Source organism: Pongo pygmaeus, chromosome 17 (genome assembly GCF_028885625.2).
Source record: "Pongo pygmaeus isolate AG05252 chromosome 17, NHGRI_mPonPyg2-v2.0_pri, whole genome shotgun sequence".
Taxonomy (NCBI): Eukaryota; Metazoa; Chordata; class Mammalia; order Primates; family Hominidae; genus Pongo; species Pongo pygmaeus.
In genome coordinates this window covers 23262428-23281463 of record NC_072390.2, presented here as the reverse complement: position 1 = coordinate 23281463, position 19036 = coordinate 23262428, and the positions used below count along the sequence as shown (strand labels likewise).

The 19036-nt window shown below is 39.1% G+C and overlaps 1 protein-coding gene across 5 annotated transcripts in view; it reads left to right on the top strand.

The window, feature by feature from the left end:
* PIEZO2 (piezo type mechanosensitive ion channel component 2) overlaps positions 1-19036 on the top strand; it is a 480117-nt gene that overhangs the window by 271960 nt on the left and 189121 nt on the right. For all 5 annotated transcript variants that reach the window (XM_063653383.1, XM_063653380.1, XM_054461214.2 and 2 more), the window contains exon 5: positions 7450-7612. In XM_063653383.1, the coding sequence (XP_063509453.1) occupies positions 7450-7612 (163 nt within the window). The remainder of the gene's footprint in view (positions 1-7449; positions 7613-19036) is intronic.

Below are 19036 nucleotides of genomic sequence, written 5' to 3'. Positions count from 1 at the left end.
TGTGGCCTTCATTTCCTTGGTGATCATGTTTGTCCTTTGCTTCAGGTCCTTCTGTAGTTCCGGTTATGTGATTTTTTTTTTTCCAAAATATCCAAGCTTTGTATGGTCTGACCTTACCCTGTGTTTCTGACTTTACTTCCTTCATATATAACTTCACAACCAATACTCTGTGCTTAGAGACAGTGCCTGGCACATAGTAAATGCTTAATAATTTTTTTGAATTAGTGAATTAAAAATTCTGTCAAATTGAGCCATTTAATGTTCATTAGACACACTTCATTTCTTTTGTTCTTGAAATATTTTCTCCAACACATTTATTTAATAACTATGAACATATGTCTTAATGACTTATAGCTTCCAATTTTGACAATGAAATCTGCGTGTGCAGATAACTGAAACTTTGTTTGTAAACTCTCTGCGATCTCCATGCCATTATCAGGCAACAGTAATGTTCTCTCCTCTTAGTGTTTGTGTATTATCTTCCCTGAGCTGAATTACAGAGCTCTTTATGGTAGGTGTCTCATCTAATTCTTCAACAGTGCTTTGCACAAACTATCATGATAAAAAGAAAAGAACAAATATTTGAAGAGGCAACGATATGTCCTGGAGCTAGCATGCATCCAGCCAGCCTTTACTGATGGTTTACACTGCACCATCTACCATGCTGGTCCCCAGGGAAACAGATGAAACAGGCAAGGGTTTCTGTTAGGCCGATTGGTAAATCAGTGAGTGACACAGTGTTAAACATCTACTGATGGAGCATGTGAGAGGGATGGCCGTCCATTCTATTATGGAATGGGTGTGGAGGAGCAAGTTAGGAAGGGCTTCACAGAGGAGACATGGCAGGTGTGTTTTTAGAGATGAGGAGAACCTGAAGCATACTGGGAGAAGTTGGCCAAGGGAGAAGACTGCACACTTGCTCAGAGGGAAAACACTGGCGCTTTCTGGGTATGTGCATTCAGTATGGCCGGAATTTGAGGTAGAGGGAAATGATGGCAAGAGATAAGGGAAACCGGATCTGGGATGTGGAGGGCCCCGTGTCACGCTCAGGAATGTGGATGTTTCCTGTGGGCCGTGGGGTTGACATGATCAGCTTTATGCTGCTGAAAACTAAACTCTGATATTAATGTGGAGGCCTGGCTGGCAGAGGGGACAACCTGAGATGAAATCATCAGGATGCTGCTGCCATCACCCAGAGGCCAGACCGGGCTGTGGGGATAAAGGGGAGGGCTGGGAAAGGAGATGTTAGAAGTCAGAATCTCCTCCAGTCTTTCAGTGAGAGAATGGAAGCTTCCAGGTTCTGTTTTGGTCACTAGGTTGATGACAGCGCTGTTTTCTAAAATTAGGAATATAGGAGGAAGAGCTAATTTGGAGTAAGAATAACACTGAATAGAAAATCTATGGGATACTGAAGTACAGATATCCAGTAGGAAAATGGATATATGCTAATGTTTCTCAGCAGACGAGTTGGACTGGGTATTACATTTATTTGCCCTTAAAACCATTTCTTAAGAATTTAATCTAACACTATTTCATTCTAAAGAGCCAGTGTTCATGAAACAGCTTTTGGGAAATGGTGTGCTAGAGAATGTTCATTGATCTGTGATTCTGGTTGAAATGAATGAATAAGTCACCATGTGGATGCTGATTAGGGCCTTGGGGATGGATATCATCCAGGGTGATCATGTAGAATGAGAAGAAAAATAAATGCAGAACAGAATTTTGTGGACTCATCAACATTTAAGTAGGATGTAGAGAAGAGTCTGGTGGCTACAACCAAATTCAGAATTTCTTAGTGGGGCTTCCCAGCAACATGAGTTTTCATGGATATTCATAGGTAGGTAGACAATTAGAAGAGAGCGTCAGAAAACCACGGGAACGGAGATTTGAGAGTAGAAGGGGTTGGTCTTGCTTGTTAAATGCAGCATGGAGGTGGAATGTGATGAGAATTGGAATGGCTCACTTGGGCCTTGCAGTTGGGAGAGCAGGGGCAGCCCCTGAGAGAGCATCTTCTGAGCAGTGGTGGGTTGAGGAGGCCTGTTGCATTAGGTGGACGATGGGCAAGGGGAGCCCATGTAGTGAGTGTTGCCTCCAAACACAAAGTGAGAAAGTAAAAATTCTGAGCTTGCTGTCAGGCTCTGTCTCTAACTGTATTTGAACCAGCCATTCAAAACTCATTGGTTTCCACAATCTGTAAGATGAGGAAATGGACTAGACTATTTCTAATTCTCATCCAGCTCCATAATTTCAATGACTGACTTAGTGAACGGATGGGTAGTTGGGCGATTAGGGAATGAAATGAGATTTACCGACTTCCGAATTATTAAAGGCTTATTAAAAACTAAATGTATAGAGAAGGTATGTGTATAATTATGTATGTTAGTATAGTTTCCAAATTATTCATTCATTTCAAAGAGAAACAGAGACCAAGGAAGATTCTTTAGCCCAGCACTTCCCAAAAGCTGCTCCTTGCACACTAGCTCTGTCGCATGTAATAGTCTTAGAAGAAACTGGTAAGAAATGGTTTCCAGGTCAAATAAATGTAAACTGTTTTACTACAGAACTTCTCAAGTCTTTTAGTATAATAGTATGCATTGTGAGTTTCTCACATTTACTGGACCAATGACTGTTTCTTTTTTCTCTTTTGTCTTATTTTGTTTTGTTTTAATGGAATGCATTTCTGAGGACTGGCATTCTGATGAATGTACTTTAGTGAGCACTGAAGAAGGAAACACGATTGATAAGATGGTCTCCAAATGACATATCAGTCAGACTATGACCTGTTTATTGTGCATACTTTTCAAAAGTATCATTGTTTCTGCAATGGCAGTATTATGAATGCACTGCTTTGTTAACTCAGCAAGCCAAGAGTAGTAGTTAATAGTTTAGCACCTCTATGGCTGAATGATTCCATTCTAAGTAGGGGTCGCAGCCCAATTCTGGATTCAGTAGCTAAATTCTATCACAGCGGGTGGAGTAATTGCTTTAGCAAACTACATTCATTTATTCCCTTAATATATGTATGTTATAAAATGTCTCTTTTGGGACCAAGAAGCACAAAGCTGAGACTGTTGCCTCAAAGTGATGTTTGCAAATTGGGGCTTAATGCAATCCACAGGTGGGAAACGTATAAGGCTCTGGCTTTCCTGCTCTGTCTGTTGTGGTGTAAGAAGCAGCTGAGGCCACAGCTGGAGTTCTTGTTACTTTAATTTAAGAAGTCTTTTTCTCTCGACTGTACTTGGATGGTGCTTTTCATAAAATGACACAGTCAATTTGTTTTCCATGAAAGAGCTATAATAATCGATTGCCAAAAATCCACCTGAGTAGTACCAACCTACTACTACTCCTGACCTCAGCCCCACACTGAAACAGCCACCCAAGCCTGGCCTTTTTTCTTACTGGTCTCTTTTCTTGATCCCCATTTTTTCTCATTCCTTGATCCCCATTTTTTCTCATTCTAATGGCATTAATTCTAGTTTACCCTTTTCAATCATGTTAGGTAGACTTTAAAAGTATACAATGAATCTCTGCAATTTTCCTATGATGAATTCTTTCATCAGATTTCATTACTATAATATAAATGTAGTTTGGATGAAGCTCTCTTAATTGGATTTTCTTACTCTTTCTCCAAATGAAAGGAATTTGCTGTTAAAACCTTTAACACAAGCATTTTTTTAAATGTGGTAAGAGTTTAGAGGCAATTTGTAAAAATGAAGCTTTCACAGGACAGTTCCTCTTCCAGATCATTTTTTAAGTTGATTTGTAATAATTGTACATATTTTGGGGTACATGTGATATTTGATATATTCATACAATATAAAGTGATCAAATCTGGGTAACTGGGGTATCCATCACCTCAAACATTTACCATTTCTTTGTGTTGGGAATATTTTAAATCTTCTAGCTATTTTGAAATATACAATAAACTATTATTAATAATATAGTCATCCTACTCTGCTATTGAACACTAGAACTTATTCCTTTTATATAAGTCTATTTTTGTTCTCATTAACCAACTACTCCTCGCTCCTCCTTCCTGCCATCCTTCTCAGCCTTTGGTTACCACCTCTCTGTATTCTCTGCCTCTACGAGATCCACTTTTTTAGCTCAGACATATGAATGAGAACATTGTTTTTGTGTGTCTGACTTATTTCACTCAAAATAATGACCTCTAGTTTCTTCCATGTTGCTGCAAATTACAGGATTTCATTCTTTTTTATGGCTGAATAATATTCCATTGTGTATATATAGCACATTTTCTTGATCCATTTATCTGTTGATGGACACTGAAGTTGATTCCATATCTTGAGTATTGTGAATAGTGCCACAGTAAATATAGAAGTGCAGATATCTCTTAGATATACTAATTTACTTTTCTTTTGAGTATATACCTACCAGTGGGATTGCTGGCTCATATTGTAGTTCTATTTTTAAGTTTTCGAGGAACCTCCGTACTGTTTTCTATTGTGGCTACACTATTATACATTTCCACCAACAGTATACAGGGGTTCCCCTTTCTCCATATCCTTGTCAGCATTTTTTTTGTGTTTTTGATAATAACCATTCTAACTAGGGTAAGAAGATAACTCGTTGTGGTTTTGATTTGTATTTCCTTGATGATGAGTGATGTTGAGCATTTTTTTACATAAGCTGTTGGCCATTTGGTATGTCTTCTTTTGAGAAATGTCTATTTCAGTCATTTGCCTGTTTTTAATTGGTTGTTTATTTTTACTATTAGATTGTTTGAGCTTCTTATATATTCTGATTATTAATTCCTTTCAGCTGGATAGGTTGCAAATATTTTTTCCAATTATCTAGGTTGTCTTTCCACTCTATTGATTATTTCCTTTGCTGGGCAGAAACTCTTTAGCTTGATATAATCGCATTTGTCTACTTTTGCTTTTGTTGCCTGTGCTTTTGAGGTCTTACCCAAAAAAACTTTGTCCAGACTAATGTTCTGAAATGTTTCCACAGTATTTTTTTCTAGTAGTTTCATATTTTCTTCTAGTAGTTTTATAGTTTTCTTCTAGCAGTTTTCATGTTTTCTTCTAGTAGTTTCATAGTTTCAGGCTAGACCATTTTTTAAAGCAAATCTGATTAGATTGAAGATTGATTCCTAGGAGATCCTAGATTAGAAGACTCTTTAATTAAGTTTTAATTTTTATGTATATTATAGTAACAAATACTTGGAAACATTCTATTTATAACAGTAGTTGACTAGTTAAATAAATACTGTCTGTCCATTAGTATGATGATATATAAAAATAAATCATCAATGAATTGTAAAAATGTTAATGACATGTTAAATGAACAAATCAGCTTGCAAACAGTAGGTAAATAATGAACTTAGTTTTGTTAACTATAAATATGCACATCCATATATAAAAGGAAGATTGGAAAGGAAGGCCATGTGGATACATACATGGGAAAGCAGTTGAAAGCATAAAAGTGAACGTGAAGGAGAATGGAGTATAATTCTGTTCTCTATGTGGCTTTTGGGAAGTTAGATTGCCTTTTGAAGCCTTAGTCTTTTCACATGTAGAAGGATAATAATGCCTAACTCAATATGATGGTTGGTTGGATTAATTAGTAATGTGTCTAAAGCTCTTACCACGAAGTAACTGCTCAGTAAATGATAGGTATTATTGATAACTTTTATTTTCCAAAATATTAACAGTAGCTATTTCTAGATGCCAAGGTTCTTGCTATTTATTATTTTTAAATGTTTTCACCAAAATATATAATATATAATGTAAACAAATACAGTGTGTAATCACTTAAAGTGCATATGAATATATATATGTATGTATTTATTTACATGGCATATTGCTCTATCTTTTGCTTCCTTTCCCGAAGTAAGTTGTATCTCTGATAAACATTTTTTCAAAGACTTAACCCTCCTTTGAAGTTCTATGCTTGATTTTTCCGTGGATCGTCTTATCTTCCCCAGAAGTTTTAATGCTGGTACACACTCTTGACTCCTCTACCTGTATCTTCCCTATTTTAAACTCATTTTGTAAACCTAAGTCTGTATAACTTTTTCTTCATATCACCTAGTCATTTCATTAGCTTTTTCTTGTTACAGCTTATTTTATATTATATGATTGAGCAGAGAACATGACAGGAATCGCTCTTCATGTGGCTTTTAATAATAATAATAGACACTGTGGTTATAGCACTACACATCACTAGAGCACTGCAAGCCCAGTCGCTCAGTGTTGCAAAGACACACAGGGCAGGCGTCTAGCACCAGATGAGGGACATGGCTGGACATGAGGGACATGTCGTGTGCTGAATGGTGTGAGAAGTCTGCCAGTGCCTATTAAGCTCTGGTGTCTTGCAGCAGAGTGAGCTTAGCCAGAACACATTTCAGCTGAGGTGATGTGTGCTGGCCAACTATGCTGGCAACTCAGTATACTGTCTCTCATTCCCATATTCATTACCCTTGGATGCCTCCCAAAATCACAGATGGTGTTTGTATTACCTTCCCAGACAGATCTCTCCTCCTTTTCCAGTTGAAGCCCTTTCTACTCTCCACTTCACCTTCTGGCCTTTGCTGCCTGCTATATTATTAAATATATTTGTTTCAGGATCTCAGTTATAACAAAAAATGCCCTATATGTGTGAAAATTATCTAAAGGTCAATTGATGCTGCTCTTCTCAAAATGTAGGCTTAGTGAAAATATGTGTTTCGTTCTTTACAAAGAACTTTCACAAACATTATTTCATGTGTATGTATTTGTATTTTCTTCTAAAACCATGACCTAGTATCTCATGTAACTTGAACAAAATAAGGAAGGCAAATAGTATTACTTCTTCAGCACAGCAGAACAGATGGCTGTGAGAAGCCCCCAGCAGGATGCAGCTACTAAGTTTCAGACTTGGACTTGAACTCAGACCTTCTAAGTTCAGTGTTGTTTCTCTGGGATTGAAAGAAAAAATGTACTGGATCCACCTTTCTTGGAACAATACAGAAGACAAAATCAACCAAGTATACAAAATAATGAAGAGGTCCTGGATTGCAGGATTACTTTAACATTTTCTCTATTTTCCTTGTATCTTTGACTTATATCAAAAGTAAAATATCTTCTAGCTGCTAGTATGTATTTAGTTTTAGACTGCTTCAGCTAGATTGCAAACAACTGCATTTGTACTGGACATGTGGTTTATTTAACAAAAACATAGTCCATTAGGACGTTTTAGGAGTGAGAATTGGTTCAAGAGTTCTTTATAATATTTCTGAAACTCCAGGGAACACTGGAATCTTCCTGAATGTGTAGATTTTGTGAGACACTGAGGTCAATAAAAAGCTTTCTTGTACCTTCTAAGGAGAAACTGAGCATCTTTTATTTTAAATCATTAAGAAGACCAAAACATCCTATAAGGCAGTTTAACCATAGAAATATAAGAACTAAATTTTCTCCCCTCCCCCTTTTTTTTCCTTTATAGCTTAAAGGGAGCTGATGCTGGCAATGGGATCAGAGTGTTTGTACCTGACATCGGGATGTTCATTGCTAGTCTGACCATCTGGCTTCTCTGTAGAAACATTGTTCAGAAACCTGTGACAGACGAAGCAGCACAGAGTAACCTGGAGTTTGAAAATGAAGAATTGGTAAATCCAACTCCATGTCTCTTCCTTCTTTGATTTCTGAGGACTTGACCCTTAATAAGTTGCAGAACTATGATAATAACAGCTGAGCATACAGAGCACATTATGATTCACAGTGCTTGACATAAATGTTTACTGTCACATTGCATGACACCCTCGTGCAGTCCCAGTGGGCAGACACTCTGGTCCACACCTTAGCCATGAGAAGACAGGCTCAGGGGTGTTCATAGGTAAGGGCCAGGCTTTGACCCACCACCCCAAACTATCACGTGATATTATCTCGGAGGCTAACCGTGCAAGGTCATACATAGTGTTATGGTTCAATTGGTCTGGGTACCTTAGTTATTGCAGAATATTTAAAGAAGTAACATGGTAGTTTTAGGGGAAAAAATAAATTCCTCCTTGCAGGGCAGCTTTCCAGTCTGTGCATCTTGTCCTGCTCAGTGGAGTGGTGTTAACTTGGCATGCTTTGATCAAGTTGTTTTAAAGCACTCCAAGGAGGAAAAACATACATATTTGGAAAAGTGTGAGAATTTTAAAAAGGTAAAAATAATGAATGAAATGTATGTTTGCTAGCTGGTTGAAAGGTTTCAGGAGCAACTGCTGAATTGGAAGCTTGTCCTATTTTCGCCCTTGGGTATGAGAGCTATCAGACGGCTCTCACGCTGCCCCTGACCAGCCTCAGGACACTGTTATGTTCTAATAACTGTACTTTGTTAGGTGAGGTTAGCTGACATCAATTTAAAGAGTAATTGATTTATTAGTGGAAAGATAACATTTATAAAGGAAAAAGTGACTAAAATATTTGATTTGGACATTTGATGCAAAACGCTTGCAAATACTAAATGTTTTCAGTCATAAGCTTTGGCAAGATATTAAACTTATAACACTGAAGTTAATTGAAGTTACTTATATTGAGAATGTTAACCACTAAGGTATTGAGGGAGGAAAATTCTCACTTATGGAAAATGATTTATGTGGTTCACAAGAAAGCAGAACAATTGCCTTGTATGCTTATTTAAAAAACAATAAAGGAGGGATATAATTCAATAAACCTATGCAAACTAGAAATGATATTGTCTAGCCAGGCACTGTGGCTCAGACCTGTAATCCCAGCACCTTGGGAGGCCCAGGTGGGCAGATCACCTGAGGTCATGAGTTCGAGACCAGCCTGGCCAACATGGGGAAACCCTGTCTCTACTAAAAATACAAAAATTAGCTGAGCATGATGGTGCATGCCTGTAATTCTAGCTACTCAGGAAGCTGAGGCAGGAGAATCACTTGAACTCAGGAGGTGGAGGTTGCAGTGAGCCGAGATCGCACCACTGCCCTCCAGTCTGGGTGACAGAGCGAGACTCTGTCTTAAAAAATATATATATTGTCTAAAACTCTTATGGGTAAAAGATATGCAATCACCTGCTTATCAATATTCTGCTATTTTTAAGGCAAATGTTAAAATGATGCTTGGTGTAACAGTAATTATAGTAAAGTCAAAGTCGCTACTAACCACTTACATCTTACTTTCAAGACTTGACACCATAAGGCATGCATTAGTGCCCTAAAAACGGAAGAGTGCTTTTTCTTCTTGTTGACATTACAATTGTAAGACAGAGGATTTAAATTTTGACTATTTTTTACATTTACAGTTTGAAAATGACTTTATTTAAATAATCTTTACCAAAATTTGCCTAAGTTTGGGGAAAGTAAACCAGTAACTCAGATTCTTCACACTGGGTATTTGTTATTTTTATGATTTGTAAAGGCAAGTTTTTGTTTGTTTGTTTGTTTGTTTGTTTTTTAACTTAAGTTCTGGGATACATGCGCAGAAAGTGCAGGTTTGTTACATAGGTATACATGTGCCATGGTGGTTTGCTGCAACCAACAACCCGTCATCCAGATTTCAAGCCCGACATGCATTATTATCCTCATAAATAACAACTATAGAAGGAGGGGAAAGGATAATTATTGAAAATTGAGTGGACTTAGAAGTCAGACATGGAGGCTGCCTAGTGTGTGATGCTGAGACAATTGTTTCTTCTCTTTCTTCTTCTACAAAAGAGAGACACTAATACTATATCACCTAGTAGTTGTGAATGCTAAATAAAATTTCTAATAAAAAGCACCTGCCACAGTGCCTGCTCATTTTGCTTGCTTAGATAAATTGCTATTTGCTCTGCTCGTTTTGTCCTTCTCCAATTTGAGAGGTAGTAGTGCAATTTCAAATTCCAATGTTCCTCTTAGGATTACTGAAACTTAAATGGGAAGATATTTTGAGGCCAACCCACTCAGTAAAAGAATCTCTTCTGTGCCATTCATAACAGATAACCATGAATGATTTACAAAGCTTCTTATAAAAATAACTTACTTGACCAAGGACAAATGCTGTTTACCATAGGACTAAGAAAGCCTACATTGATCAACAAAAAGCCACGGCTGTGAGGTCATGACGAGGTGCCATTCATCTGATGAAGAAAAGAACACAATGCAGTCACATGGGTTAATTCTAAAGTCACATTTTCTTCCTGATTTCAATTTTCAGAGATAGATTTAGGCTACTTCACTTCCATTTAAAATTTGCTTGAATATGTAAGCCTTATGTATTATTAATCACATTATTTAAAGATAACAATAAGATGGACAGATACTCTAAACATTATTTATTAGAGACATTGAAAATACTAAATGTCATAATTATGGAATTATTTTCCTTCTCAGTTACATTTGTTTGGGGCTATTTTACATAATTGATTTTTATTCTCTTGTCATGTTCCAGCCCATCAGGTAGCCCAGGAGGAACAGGGTGGTGGGTGAATCTTCTTAGATTAATTCACAAGGAAAAATTGCTTCCGTGTGACAATCTGGACTTGAATCTGAAAGGAATAAAAGTACCTGGCCAAAATAAGCAGGGGATTTATTTTATTTTTGACACCACAGCATATTTCCTGCTGCTTATAAATCTTGGAGTTTGCACTTTGGAATGTTTGGTTTTTAAGGATACTGAAAGAACAGTGTTTGCTGGCATTATTTCTTCTTTCATTTATCTCAATCTGCTGGTGCCTGTGAGAATTCCTTTTCAAAAGCAGTGTTGTTTTAAAGCAGCAACTAATCCCTGGGGAAGACTCTTGGGTCTTCTGTAATCTTCACTGATTAGATAAGGCTCAAGTTTGGTGTTTTAAAGGTGTTCAAAAATCCAAGGATTCCCCATAAAACCCCCAGTGGAAGTGGAGATGGCAGTGCAGTGGGAGCCTGTGCCTTGCTCCTGCATTTTACTGAGAGCCAACTTCAGCAAGGAAACCCTTCTCCTCAAATGTCATCAAAGGTTCTTTCTCAACTGACACATCTGTGGTCTTGTTCATTTGTTCGTTTTAATTCAGAAGCAGATCTACGAATCAATCCTAACTGGGAGAAAGGTTCCTGATCTGAAATCTTAAATAAGAAGAGTTGTATTATGAAGATTAAATTGAGTAGAAAAGGGTTATTTACATAATAAAACAATATATCATTTCACTAAACTGACATTATCTTATATAATCCTATGCTTACAATTCTTTCTAGCTATTACATGAGATTTGAGGCCTTATTTTTTAGATAGTATTTTAATGTATTATTAAGCCAAATTCTGATAAATCAAATGCTTATTCAAATAGGATTTGCAGTTATGACTTAGCCTGTGTAAAGAGGCAGCTTCTTAATAGACTGACAAGTCAAATATGAAGGATAAAAAGAATATTCCATTATAAGTCATCCCCATCTGCTAAAAATTCAGGGATGCAATATTAAGTCCTGCTAAATTTATTCTGGACCTCAAAGATTTTGCACCCTGCTTTCTAATTCCTGGTATCCATTAGCCTGTCACAGCATCTGCATTCTAGCACATGACATGACCAAATGCGCTGTGCTTCAAGTCTCAACTCTGAGGTTCAAGTTGCTGTTTTTTTTTAAAGAGCAAGAGACAAAGACTGAGAGAAATCAATCATTTTATTGTCTTCTAGTTAGGCTTTCAACATGTGCTCAGTTCTAGCCTGAGATTTAGTCGAAAGTCTCCAGCTTTAAATTTCCTGGATCCTATTTCTTCAAGCACACAGATATGATCATTTGAAACGTGGAACCATTCAGAGTGGTGAGAAGCTGAACGGCTGCCCAGTTGCCTTGCAAACTTTACACTTCATGACTTAGTGTGAATGAAAAGCCTTCTTTGTGGTTGTGCTAAAGGCTGTCACTGCCACTCTTAGTGGTAAAGTGGGTGACTCCCTTTGCTGGCCCTTAAGGTCACTTTCAGAAACTGGGCAAAACTTCCTGTCATACATACCTCAAAATGTTGGACACTTGGTCTGCCTTCTTGGGGTAAAACACTTTCACAATTTGGACAAAGGTTTTACTCCTAGTAGTTTTAGATGCCATTAGTTTAAGTAGAAGAGGTGATTTTTTATTGGAGGAAGTCATGGATCTATTTATTGTCTTCTGGAAAGTTTTGGTATTTATCACAGACTAGTTAACTTTGAGTCCATGACTGACATTATTCCCCCAGAGTCTTCCAGCCACATCCCTGGTCACCAGGTGACAGCATGGATGCCCATTCATCCTGTCCTCTGATACCAACACACCTGTGGAGCAGGCCCTTGGGATAGTCAGTGAGAGCCACCTTCATTGTGTACAAAGGCGGCCAAGCATGGCGGCTCACACCTAAAATCCCAGCACTTTGGGAGGCCAAGGTGGGCAGATCACGAGGTCAGGATATTGAGATCATCCTGGCTAACACAGTGAAACTATGTCTCTACTAAAAATACAAAAAATTAGCCAGGTGTGGTGGCATGCAGCTGTAGTCCCACCTACTCAGGAGGCGGAGGCAGGAGAATCGCTTGAGCGTGGGAGGCAGAGGTTGCAGTGAGCCAAGGTCGCGCCACTGCACTCCATCTTGGGTGACAGAGTGGGACTCTGTCTCAAAAAAAAAAAAAAAAAAGGCAGGGGATATTATTATTGACAATATGTTCGTTGAGTGGACATTGCCTAACATGGACTTGAATATACCACTCATAATAAAAATGATTTAAAGAATTAGCAAAGAAGAAATCAGCTAAAGTATCTTTAAACTATTTAAACTAAATGTTTACAGATTAATCCTCATTTTTATTTTGCCCATTTAATTAATTTAGCAACATTTAACAGCATGTACCTCTTCTCTGCCTTTTTCAAAGAATCAAAGCTCCAAAAACGCCTTTCACCTTTAGCAATCTTTTTAGATCAATATTTTTACAATTTCTTGGAATATGTTGTTCTGTCTTTGCAGCATTTGATAGGTGATTTCATGCATTTGAATTGCAAATAACCACAAATACCCACATGGGAAACTTGTGTGAGGCAATTGCAGAGCCCCTGTGTTCCTTTCTTGGGGGTAGAGTAGGGCTGAGATGAGAGGAACCAGAGTCCCACCCCCATGCCATCTGTCCCAACTCCAGAGAACCTGCATCACTCAAGGAATCCCAGTCACTTCTTTCTACTTCTTTCCTCCTTTAAATTGTAAATACCCCTGAAATAGAATTTTCACCCACTTAATGTAAATAGGTTCTCCATATTGCTTTGAAAATATTGGTCATATGTCTGGGAGTGGGAGATACAGCTCCTTCCCCTACCTCCACTCCTTCTTCCCACTGACTTACCCATCAAGGTTAATAGAAGCTCCATCTACCCAGCTGCTTGAGCCAGAAACACTGATGTGACATGGATTTCTTGGGGCCTTTGTCTGTCACCACCAACAAATCCTTTGAATTCTACCTTCAAATTCTGTCTGAAATCAGTCCACTTTTCTCTACTCACTGCCACAATCCTCACCAAGCAGCCACTGCCTCTCAGCAAGGCCTGAAAATATGTTCTAAATGGATCTCCCCACTTGAGCTTCCCTTCTTAACCTATCCAATTGATGCTGCACACAGCATCTGGATTATTCTTGTAAAATTAAAATTAAATTATGCCACTTCCCTAGATAAAACACTTCTTTGGTTTCCCTTTAACCTAGAATAAAATTCAGTCTCTTGACCTTGATGCTCATGACTCTGCATGGTTTGGCCACATCCTGCCTTCATGTCCTCACCCTGTGCTTTTGCCCCACTCCCTTACTGTGCTGTAGCCACCCTGCCCTTCTCTCTGTGTTTGGATTGGGCAAGCTCTCTTCCTGCTGGGTCTCTTCCAGGCAGTTCATTCTCACGTAGATGTCTTCTCCTCACTCTTGTCCTTCTGGACTCTGCTGTACAGTTTGCTCCTGTGCAGATGCTCTTCTCCCAACTCTTGTCTTTCTGGGGCTCTGCTGCGTAGTTCACTCTTGCACGGATGCTCTTCTCCCCACTCTTGTCCTCCTGGGGCTGTGCTGTGTACTTCACTCTTGCACAGATGCTCTTCTCATTCTTGTCCTTCTGGGGTTCTGCTCTTCAGTTTATTCTTGCACAGATGTTCTTCTCCATCTTGTCTTTCTTGAGCTCTGCTGTGTAGTTCACTCTTGCATGGATACTCTTGTCCCCACTCTTGCCCTTCTGGGGCTTTGTCAGGGCACACTGATATGTAGGTGAACTGCTCTTGATTGACCATTTCTTGCTAGGGCTTCAGAGAAGGATGCTTTTTTATCTATGGGCATGTTTATTTATTCAGTATATCTTTACTGAGAGCCTACTATGTGCCAGGATAAACAAAAACTAATATTTAACAAGAACTAATTTTTGTTTTCTTGCTTTGCTTGCCAAGACTTTTGTCCTTTTTTAAAAAAAATCACATTTACCTTGGGAATAACTAGACTAGATCATTCCAAATCCCTTTAGTCAGACATAATCTCTTTTTTTCTCTCAATGTCCTTAGGACCTTATATTCTCAATTTATAAGTAGTTATATCTTCCCTGAGTGACTACTGGGGTCCCTCAGAAAACCACTGGGGTCCCATGTGGATTTTCATTTGTTATCCCACCCTGGACCTAGCACTGTGCTTGGAGCAGAGCCCAGTCTTGGTTAAAAAAGTGCTGAGTGGAGGGAGGGATAGATGGAGGAGAAAGGAAGGAATACTGTTGATTCTGAAACAGTACCTTCTCTGCTCAATATTTTGACACCTTCATATCAAAGATGTGAGTTTTGTTTGCATCTTAGTCTGTCACAAGTAATTATATGGGCTCTGAATCTTTCTGGAAACTATTGAACACCAAGAAGGACTTGCACATCCTCAAAATGCTGCCTTTGTCATCACTGTATAAATTTTTTATTTCTGGAGTGAATACCAGGGTGAATCATTTAGAACAGCTACACTTAGCTGGTTCCTACAAGAGAAAATAGGTGGTTCAGGGTGAGTAGTAATCTTTGGAACTAATGTGAACTGAGTAGATGATATAGGGGGGTGTGTGTGTGTGTGTGTGTGACTGCTGATTTGTTTTGATGGTGTTCCATTAAGTGATTTTTACAAAAATATCTTAAAGAAAAAAGCCTTTAAACAGTCAATTGTATTTGGCTAGTCTCCATTATTGTTCATTTCCCTTTCAAATGATGTTCAGATGATTCGTAAAGACTATTGCAATTCTAAGCAGGTGAATTAACCTGGGAAGTTTTAAAAAAGTTCAAGTGCAGGGTCAGAATAGTTCCCAGACCTATGAAGTCAGGATCCTGGGGGTAGGGGAGTATGTGTGGTAGGAATTGGATTAGTTTTCTCGAAGCTCCACAGATCCTTTAGGCATTGGTCTAACTGGCCACTGTCAGCTGATTCAGTTTGTCCTTCCCTGTCCTTTATTAAACTTTCATTGCTTTGTAGATGGTGGTTGAAAGCAACATCTATACACTCACTTTTCCAAATGAAATAGGGACTGCTTAAGCTGATCTTATGAGTTTGGAAAAATAATCTTCCCAAAACCAATCCAGCAACAGAATAAAATATTTGCTTTATCCATTAAATGCTATCACGTTAGGCTTGCATAAGGTACACAATAGCATTCAAACACATCTATCTTTTTTTCTCTCACTTCTTCCTTTCACAAGGGAACCCTGGGGATGAAATTCGTATTCTGCAGTGAGTCACAACACTTGTCTTTTCCTTCCTCTGGCTCTTGGATTGAGATGAACCCATTCTGTTAAGACAAATTGTTAACTTTTAATAATAAACAATGAATAAACAACTGATGACACTGTAGAAAAATGCTCCTTTTGCCTCCCAGATCTTTTGGCTAATTATACGTGACTTTGATACACTTCTATAGAAATGTTTTTAAAAGCTTGGTTTTAACCACGAAGAAGAGAAAAAAATGGATTCAGCTGCACGAAAAGCTCTTCTCTGAGGTCCAAAGCTCAACTGAAACCTAAAGGAGGTTCCAGAGATAATTTATTTCAATCTATTTTCCAAATAAGGGAGTCTGCTAGGATATGATTTAAAAAATATATTTTCAAATTGTGCCTATTCAGCTGAACCCCTATGGAGAATTCATTGATCAGTGGTTGCCAATGTCAGCCAGGGCTTGAATTCTGAAGGGGCTGCTTCAGGTCACCCCAAAGAGTACTTTAATCATACAGCTTCCTGGAATTCATTCCCATAATTTCTGATTTAGTAAGTTTGAGTTTGAGCCTGGTCATCTGCCCTCTTAAAGGTCCCCAGGTGATCCTTAGGATTTATTCCAACCCAGTTGGATTTTTACAGTGCTTGGGAGTAATGAAACATGGATGTTTGGGTCCTATCAAAAGTAATTTATTGTGTCTTCTTTGTCCAAAATTGAGTGGAAATCATGGTGGATGCCACGGCTTAATGGAACCAGTACGGCTGTAGGGTGAGAGGGTGTTGTGGGATGAGATGCAGAGACGCAAAGGTTTAGATCCTGTCTCATTGTGGGATGAGAGCTTTGTGTTTAGGCCCTCATTCAGGGCCCTAACAGAGAACAGGCTGGCCTTGTGTAAAGTTGATTCCATAGCACCTAGAGCTTCCTTATGTGAAATGAGAGATCCTACACTAATACATGTTATCAAATGTTGAAATCAGCGACTTTTATCTGTTTATGTTTTCCAGTATTCTATTATTTTTATTTTTAACTGACTAATAACAATTGTATATATTTATGGGGTATAATGTGGTATTTTCAAACATGTGTACATTGTGGAATGAGCAAATCAGGCTAATTAGCATATTCATCATCTCAAATACTTATTATTTATTTGTATTGAGGACATTAACATCCTCTCTTAACTATTTTATTTTTTATTATTTTATTTATTTTTTTTTCTTTTGAGATTGAGTCTCACTCTGTCGCCTAGGCTGGAGTGCAGTGGTGTGATCTCGGTTCACTGCGACCTCCGCCTTGTGGGTTCCAGTGGTTCTCCTGCCTCAGCCTCCTGAGTAGCTGTGATTACAGACATGTACCACCATGCCCAGCTAATTTTTGTAGTTTTAGTAGAGACAAGGTTTCACCATGTTGTCCAGGCAGGTCTCCATCTCCTGACCTCAGGTGATCCACCCACCTCGGCTTCCCAAGGTGCTGGGATTATAGGCATGAACCACTGTGCCCCGCCAACTATTTTGAAACATACATTAAAAACTACAGTCACCATGCAGTGCAATAGGTCCCCCAAAATCATTCTTCATGTCTAAGTGAAATTTTGTACCCCTTGATCAGCATCTGCCCTTTCCAGGTCCCTGGCGTCCTTCCCCAGCCTCTGGTAACTACCCCTCTACTCTCTACTTCTATCAGTGCAACTTCTTTAGATTCCACGTATAAGTGAGATCATGCCGTATTTGTCTTTCTGTGCCTGGCTTATTTCAATTAGCATATTCTTCTTCAGATTTATGCATGTTGTTGCAAATAACAAGATTTCCTGTTGAAATCATAAACTTTTAAAGAGGCGAGATAAAGGACTTAAATGTCTTTAAATAAGTTTTAGATTTTGACATGGTCAATAATCTGTGTAATCATTTATTTGACTTTTTAAACTGTAAAGAGTTTATTTTGTCTTTGGTTTCTAAGATGACTCAGGAACCAGGGAAGTTAAATCTTTATTTACAGCCTTTCCTCCTCCTTAGCGTCAAGGCCAGACTGAAATTTTGTTCCACTGCAGGGACAGCTTACAGCTCCAGCAAGCAAGACTGCCTGTTAGTAAACATGCGAGAGTGAGTCCATGCTCTTTCAGAGATTCAGTGTTTATACTTCAGCAGACGAATCACTTAGGGGGAAAAAGCCTGCCTGTTAATAAGCCAGCCTGACGTGACTAATGGCAGTTCTGGCCCTGACCTACCAGGACAGTAGGGGCTCACAGTCTAACCCGTCTCACTCTTGGCTCTCAGCTTGGCAAATTTAAAAAGTATTTCCAACCGACAGCCCCAGGGATTTCTGTATAAAAATGCTGAAAACCCTAAAGTACAGTGGTATGTTTATAAAAATCACAAAGGCCCAAGCCTTCCTAAGACAGGTCAGGGAAATGCATTTGTATAACCTCACAAAGACATCTTGATCAGAGATTTCTATTTGATTTAATCTACATCCGTAGCAATTCTATAATTGAATAAGAACGCATTTATTATGAAAGTCACAAGTGTGTTTCTGACTGTGACCCAGGCGGCCCTTGCTGTGTTCTTTCTTTTGCTTCTTTTTCAAGTGCAGTGACTAAAGGTTTTGGCCAAACTTCCTTCCTAGAGGGAGATTTTAAATGTGTTGCTCACCTGTTGTGATGGGGAAAGAAGCAACAGATGCCTGATGAGCAGGTCATTTGTGTGTTGACAATGGTGTGGGTGTCCTGGCGATAGCTCTGGTGGGTGGATTTCTTTGTGGGGAGATGGAGTAAGCTGAATGGAAGAGCTGCCGTGGGATCCAGGCCTTAGGAGCTGGAGAAGGCATCCTAAGGGGTGGGAACAACCTGTCCCACAGCAAAGAGGCAAAGAGAGCTTGTGGATTATGGATTCTGCTAGTCATTTCTTGCAAGGAATGCTGACAGGCAAGGAGATGGCGTAGATCTGGAAAGGCAGAGTGGTCTTAGGGGCAGCAGCACCTCGAGGAGGGCCATCTCTGTATTCTCTCCAGGTAACCTCATCAGGTTACTGACCTTTAAACCATCATATGCTGGCGAATTCCAAAAAGCCCTCTTCAGCTCCTGCCCCTCTCCAACACTCCAGACTCCCATAATAGCTGCCTACTGGATACCTCCAAGAAGAATTCCTGAATGGGGTCTCAGAACTGAATTTTCAAAACAGAAATGTGGACTCTCTGTCTCCAATCTTCCTCCCTCCTGTCTGTCCTCCCTAGACAAAAATAGAGGAGCCACCCTGATTATCATCTATCCTTCCTCCCCACTTTAAACTTTCTAGCTGCTCCTACTAATCTGACCTCCAAAACAGACTCCAAAGACAGGATCTTCCCTTCAGCCCCACCACTCCCTCCTCTCTCCTCCAGCACAGCCACCACCTCCCTGCTGCGGCCTCCCTCTGCTCCG